Source organism: Amphimedon queenslandica, unplaced genomic scaffold (genome assembly GCF_000090795.2).
Source record: "Amphimedon queenslandica unplaced genomic scaffold, v1.1 AMPQUscaffold_13360, whole genome shotgun sequence".
NCBI lineage: Eukaryota > Metazoa > Porifera > Demospongiae > Haplosclerida > Niphatidae > Amphimedon > Amphimedon queenslandica.
Window position 1 is genome coordinate 111,856 of NW_003546404.1, and position 7,098 is coordinate 118,953.

General features: G+C 36.5%; 2 protein-coding genes and 1 long non-coding RNA gene across 3 annotated transcripts in view; all 3 read left to right on the forward strand.

Moving 5' to 3' along the window:
* LOC109582736 (uncharacterized) lies at positions 1–539 on the forward strand. Its single transcript, XR_002185204.1, has 2 exons — positions 1–170; positions 245–539. It is a non-coding gene; the product is annotated as an uncharacterized LOC109582736 (long non-coding RNA).
* A 109-nt stretch (positions 540–648) lies between these two features.
* Positions 649–7,098, forward strand: part of LOC100634899 (serine-rich adhesin for platelets-like) — a 16,018-nt gene continuing 9,568 nt past the window's right edge. Inside the window, exons 1-3 of the mRNA XM_019997640.1 lie at positions 649–776; positions 1,057–1,764; positions 2,155–2,217. Coding sequence (XP_019853199.1) covers positions 1,588–1,764; positions 2,155–2,217 — 240 coding nt within the window. The 5' untranslated portion in view covers positions 649–776; positions 1,057–1,587. The remainder of the gene's footprint in view (positions 777–1,056; positions 1,765–2,154; positions 2,218–7,098) is intronic.
* On the forward strand, positions 5,716–7,086 carry LOC105313049 (uncharacterized). Its single transcript, XM_019997642.1, has 5 exons — positions 5,716–5,995; positions 6,050–6,152; positions 6,239–6,335; positions 6,403–6,615; positions 6,670–7,086. Exons 1-5 carry the CDS (start codon positions 5,888–5,890, stop codon positions 7,079–7,081), a joined length of 933 nt encoding a protein of 310 aa, XP_019853201.1. The 5' UTR covers positions 5,716–5,887; the 3' UTR covers positions 7,082–7,086.

The following is a 7,098-nucleotide window of genomic DNA, read 5'->3' on the forward strand; positions in this document are numbered from 1 at the left end:
GCTACCGAATAGCACCAGAAGCATCAACCACAGTCTGTGATACTTCACCTAAAGGAGATGCTACTGCTTGCTTCGAGGTATACACTATTACTAATGGAAGGATCCATCTTGGAGCTTTTTGGCAAAGGCGAAAACTGAGGTGCTATTGGAGTTGGGGGCCAAAATGCAAAGTAACGTACCTTTAGAATTATGAGCTTAGTATAGTGTAATAAATCAAAATTTCTAACAATTTTATTTTGAATAGTTCTACTGGTCTGGTCGAAATACATTCCGCCCATTGTCAAAGACATGGAACTTGTACAGCAGGAAGAGGAAGCTGTTTGGTATCTGCAGAGTCTGTGAATGCTACGGGAATCATTTCCTTAATGTGCTCTGCCATGGCAGCAGGCATGGATCATCAACTTGTTCCTGCAGGACGCAGTACAGTGGGTAATGGATACGCTTGAACAAAAACTGACCTTTGTTTTGTAGTGTATTGAACAAAGGATTTGTAGTTATAGGCCTTGTTTTTTAGTAGAAAAAAAATTAATTTAGAATGAGAGGGAAAGTTATTAAAATTGGTTTGATTATTAAAATTAACAAACTAAATTTAGACTACTGACTTAGTATGCGGAAGTAAAAGTCACGCCTACTCCGTATACTCAAGCAGCATGGAGTTGTGATGTTTCCTACTGGAGGATATTTCAAGGGAATCCCTTGCCCATTATTTGAGCATGGGCTCTGTCACAGAGCTAACTGTCACTACAGTCACAATAGGACCCCATCAATCATTAATAGTTAGTGTCAGTAATAGATCTGGTCATTACACCTATGACAGACCCTCTGCTTTTATTCAGTCCTTACACATATTTATTAAGACTTATATTTCTCCTTGCATATTTAAATAAAAATATTTATTTGATGCAGTGTTAATGAAATAAGTCTGACTATATAATGTACAATATTACAGCAATAGAAAGACTTTGACTCTAATTGAAGTGAAATAATTAATACATTAACAAATAGCAGATCTGTGTACATACGCATGTATAATGTATTGTTATTCATTTTGTGTAGGATTGGCACCATCATCATCGCAGCCAGTGCCTAGTAAAGTACAAAATGTACAGAAACCTGTTTCTAGTAGTTCATTCAGTTGTTCAATAGCTCCTTCATCCGTTTCAACATCAGTTGATAACTAACTCGTCATCTGATAATATAAAGCCTCTCATTGCTAATACCTCATCTTCAATTACTAAATCATCTCCTACTAGCATTACTTCTTCTTTTTTGGTGGATATTACATTTGGTTCATCTTCTCTCACTGATAATGATACCGTTTCATCCTTAAACATTGAATCTTCTTTATCTCAGCCCTCACTCTCTTCAACCGTTACTTCATACACTACTACCACTTCAGTGTCCAGCCCTTCCATTGCTCCTAGTCACGCTCCATCAGTCAGTATCACTCCTTCTTATATTCCTCTGGAGACTAGTCCGCTTTCTGAAGATGTTAAAGAGTTACCTACCATAACTCCCACTACATTAGAGCAGGATATATTTGGTTCTCCGACCAGTGATAGTGATGATGATGATGGTTCTCTTTCTATGGTGACTGATGGACCCTCTTCTCTGGATATGGAGATTACATTTCTCAAGGCTACTACAGTCATGAAGGGAGGAAGGAGTGATGGTAGTGTATCTGTTGATAAGGAAGAGAGGAGAGAGAAAGTAAAGTCAACGTATGAAGGAATTAAGAACATAAGTGTAGCTCATTCTGATAAGGTAAATATAATAATGATGATTAGTACTGTATAGCGCTTAAATTTGGTGGAGTTTTATTTTGGCAATTGGTGGTTTGCAAGCGGAATCACCAATCATTAATGTGCATGCTCAGTAATGCACATGTACACAAAAAATGACAAATTAAAAACTGCTCGTGTGCACAAAAAATGACAAATTAAAAACTGCTAATTATAATTTTATAGCAAAATTGCCACAATATAGCGCAATACATTATTTTAGTTGTAAAGTGTCTTTGTAACATGTACATGTACATTATTGTGAGGTGTTGTTGTAGTGTTATTATTATTTTGGGACTCTGTACTTTGTTGTTATTATCATTATTATCTTGTTATCATTTATAACAAATGTTATTGTTGTTGTTGTTATTAGATAGTCAGGTCAACTGATTCGTTGCATTCTTCTCACCGTCCCAAGTCTTTATCGGACATGAAGGTAAGGCGGAGTCCATTACTAATTAATGGGTGTAGCTCATTATATTCACAGTTAATGGAAACACTCAAAGACTCTGGAGTGATGTACAGTAATAAAAAGAGACAGTCACGAGTTACTGGTGGAGGACATACTGTAAGATATTCATATATTATTATAATTGGCCTTGCCCAGCTTTGCGTAGGTGAGGACTAAGACTAGGGATATCTAACTGTCATTCATTCTGTGTGCTATATTTTGTCTTTGAGAATGTATATCTTTACAATTGCGTGCTCTAAATTTTTAAGAGCTTTTCTTCTATTAGGAAAAGTCTTGCTTTACTGCCTCGATATGTTTAGAGAGCAGTTGCCCAGCAATAGCGGAAGTACTCTGCATGCAGGTAAATGAGACTCTTTTCCAGTAGATCAAGACAATTCATTTATATAATATGTGTAGAACTCGTTAAATCTACTCGAATTTCGTCTCAGGTGAAGTGCTGTAGCAGTAGTTCGCTAGTCTAAGGATCCTAAACTCACTTAAGTCACTCAATCTATCTAGGCAAAGTATTTTTCCATTATAACATCATAATTGCGGCTAGAAGAAGAGAAAAACATGAAGCTTGCTTCTCACATGGTCTTGCTGCATTATTGATACTTATGCCACGCCTCCAAGCTGGGAGTTGCTGGAGCCTGGAGCAGCTAGCTTGCCACTTCTGCAAGCATGGAAGAGCTAGTGTAACTGCAGTTAAGGAAGCTAGCTGTTATGATAATCCCTCAGCCTCAGGCTAAATTTTTTGTATAGTAGTTTATGGTTTTGATAGATAGTGGCCACATCAGAAGCTGTGATTTTGAAACCCATGATGTTGTTTTTAAAATGAGAGTGCAATAAATATAAATAGTGTCTAAAATAAGCGATAAATTTTGAGATGCTAATAGGATTTTATGAACACATTTTACCAATTTTTGGAGGGACTCCAGAGCCCCATCATACATGTACTTTTCACACTTGCCCATTCTGTCATTTTTGTTCTACATGGCTTAGGCTAGCTAAGCCTAATACCTCCCAAACAGCTTTAGGGACAAGGCCACACACCTTTGGTGTCTCATTACTTCAGCAACAGTTTTTGCGGCACTTCAATTTGCATTTAGAAGAAAATTGAAACTCACATTTTATGAATAATTATTATAAAGTTTATGAATATCCTAGTGTACATGTATTTATTGACTTACTGCAGAGACTAAGAGGAAGTGATAAGGAAGGAATCCAAGTTTGTTGTTGTTGATTGACATCATTTGACATTCTGTGTAACTCAGTACCAGTTCTATTATAGATGTACACAAACTGCTTCTGAGTGGCAGCAAACATTGTCTCATTGTGAAGATAACTAATATCAGAAAATGCAGTTTCAGAAAAAAATCATAATGGGCTATAGTACAGGGTATTCTTCAGAAATAAGTAAAGACCATACATAACTCAAAATTTCAGTTGGAATCAGATTCAAGCAGTGTAGGACATAAAAATAAAAGTAAAGACAAAGAAGAGATAAACGGAAACTTTGAAACAAAAGATATAGAGAGAGAAAGCTCTAATTGTACATGTACCATCCACTTCTTGAATGATTAATAGAGTAAGGTCCAAGCTCATTCAACTTAATATTAAAATACTACCAAAAGTAATTACATAACATTCACAAAAGTCAGTGACTCACTTTAGTAGCAACTGCTAGTGGAGCCTGACCTACAATTTCCTCTTGAGTCAAATCAATTGCATGCTCATTGCTGCTCCCAGCCATAATTAAACTATGAGGTGTACAAACATATCACACGTTTGTTTATACGACCTTATAGGCCCAAATTGATCATAGTTAAAATGAATGGATTAAATCAGTCAGGGCTCATACAATGAGAGGAACTAAATTAGTGCCAAATTTGTCTGGCTAGTTAATATGTCTGGCAAACCAATATAGGTCTGGCAAACCAATATGTCTGGCAAACCAATATGTCTGGCAAACCAATATAGGTCTGGCAAATCAATATGTCTGGCAAGCCAAATAATTGTTATTATATTATTATTATTATTATTATTATTATTAGTATTAGTATTATTCTGGCTCCTAAAGATTGTGTGCAGTTCAGCATGTGCTGTGCATGTATTATGACTCAAACCAATGGTTGGAATACTGTCATCTTACATAGTACATGTACATGCACAAGTGGTGAATCCAATTTATATTAATGTACATGTATACAACAAGTCAGTTTTTTGGTATAGATATTCACTCAGGAGGATTGGGTTTGATTGCAAAATTTTTGACTGCAATTGACTACAATTCGTATTCATAATGCCAAGTTATTTTACTTTCTAGTGCACTTTAAAGCACACGAGTGCTTTCATTGTTACTTTGTGATACATATTGCTACCATTGTGTAATCAGTAATCACAATCACTGCATGTCTGTGTAATTGCAAATTATATCATAATCAAGGCAATGCCAGTAGCTAACCAGACAGAAAACTAGGCTCATGACTATATATCATTCACTTCTTGAGTATATTTAATAGAGTAAGATCCAAGTTCATTCAAAATACTTTCACATATATAACATTCACAACTGCTAGTGGAGACTGACCTACAATTTCCTCTTGAGTCAAATCAATTGTATGCTCATTGCTGCAATTAAACTATGACTCTATGAGATGTATAAACATATCACACATTTGCTTATACGATCTTATAGGCCCAAATTGATCATAAATTTTTAAAAATTGAATAAAAATCAGTGAGGGCTTGCATGGACACAGATTAACATAAGAGGAACTAAAAATAGTGCCAAATATGTCTAGCCAGCCAATATGCCTGGCAAGCCAAATAATTGTTGTTGTTCTTATTATTAGCCTTGCCCAGCTTCGCATACTCAAGGACTAGGTACTACTGTTGTCTGTTTGTCTTTCATTCTGTGCATGTGCTATCTTTTGTCTTTGAGAATGTATATCTTTGCAATCACGCTCTCTACATCTGTGAAAGCTTCTCTCTTGTTAGGAAAAGACTTGCTTTACTACCTCAAGATGTTTAGAGAGCAGCTCTAGGTAGTAGAAGCTTTTTAACTCGTGAAAAAATTCCCAGCAATAGTGGTAGTACTCTGGAGGTAAATGAGACTCTTTTCCAGTAGTTCAAGACTATTTAATCATTAATTTTAATATGTGTGTGACTCTTTAAATCTTTCTTGTTGGTCAGTTATAGCTACTCGAATTCCATCCCGAGTGAAATGCTGTAGCAGCAGTTCGCTAGTCTAAGGATCCTAAACTCTCTTAGACTCTTAAGTCACTCAGTCTACATGTATCTAGGCAACAGTATTTGTGCCATTTTAACATCATAACTGCGCTTTGAAGAAGAGAAAAACCTGAAGCTTGCTTAATTCTCACATGGTCTTGCTACACAATTGATAATGTATGAAACAAGGAGTAGGTAGGTGGAAACTGGCTATAGCTAAGTTTATAGAGCCTTGCACCTCCCAAACAACTATAGGGGCGAGGCCACGCACCTTTGGTGTCTCGTTGCTATAGAGAATCTATTCTATTCCGGCCCTGCACCCTCCTCTCAAGCTTTCTACTTCCTGATTATAAAAACATGGTCCTTATATAACTTGAGAGTAAATCTATCCTTCCTCATTTGGGGGTAGCTATACCAAAAGATAATGAGAGGGATAAGGTTCGTAGTCTTTGCTCTTTTCCTCTTCTCTTCATCCAGTGATGCTGCTCCTGCTGCTAAAAAAGATTTCAAGAAAACCAGTGATTGCAGTAAAGTAAGAACCAATGTCTATGCAACCATTGTGATCCATGTATTGCGGAATATTTAGAAAGCTAATGTAAGTTGCACTTATAAATACAGTGTTGAGGCAAGAATAAAGGGAGGAGAAGAAATTGATGTTACTGCAAATGTAGACATATTTTGTGAATCAGGTCAATACAGTTATTGCATTTCAAATTATCTACTCTTGTTATGCATGAGTGTTGCTATCATTGTTATACATTGATTTATTGTACAGTTGGTATCTTTAAGAAGGAGCCAGCCATTCGTCATTGTATCAATGTCAGAGATGCTGTGGGCCGAATATCCAACAAAGGGAATAAATATGATTCAGAGTAAGTGACAGTTTTAAAACCTTTTCTATGCACATGATATTACCAACATTCTTTCTCACTGTGCTAGTACTGAGGCTCCAATTAAAAAATTGGACAAATGGTTCTGTTTTGCTCAGAGTTCAAAAACTGGTAAGATATCGGGTGTGTTTTACCCCAAGAAAGAAAAGGAGTGGATTGTCAATATAAAGAAGAGCATTGCCAGTACTTTTCAAGCCAACTACAAAGGGACAACTGTTGCTACTGAAACTGACTCACAATCAAAACACAAATCACATTACAAGTAAGATATACAGAGTATGGTGTGTTTTATGTGTTTACATTTCTTTGTCCACAGGTACTATTCTGAGGGTAATAAACAGATTCAAGAAAGAAGGATTGATTCTGGTGATGTTTCTACTTATGCTGGAAAGGCCTCCACTCAAGATAAAGACAAAACTCTTTACTTTCATGAGCACGATAAGCTTGAGATAGACAGGAATAGAAGAATACAATTTTCAGAAGGGAAATCAGTCCTTGAGCTTGGAGCAGAGGCAGAAGATAAAGCTACTGCATCAGATACCAATGATAAAGCAGTGCCTCCCCTGGGAGCTATCAGTGATTACAAGCTTGAGCTGGCCCGCTGCTATAAGCCACCGAAGAAAGATATTATTGAAGAGCTCACTGCTGCAATGGCCAGTCATGAATGTGTGGTTGGGGATTTACTGGCTACTATTAATGAAGGTATTATTGATTTGATTGCTGCATAGTATGCATATACAGACAA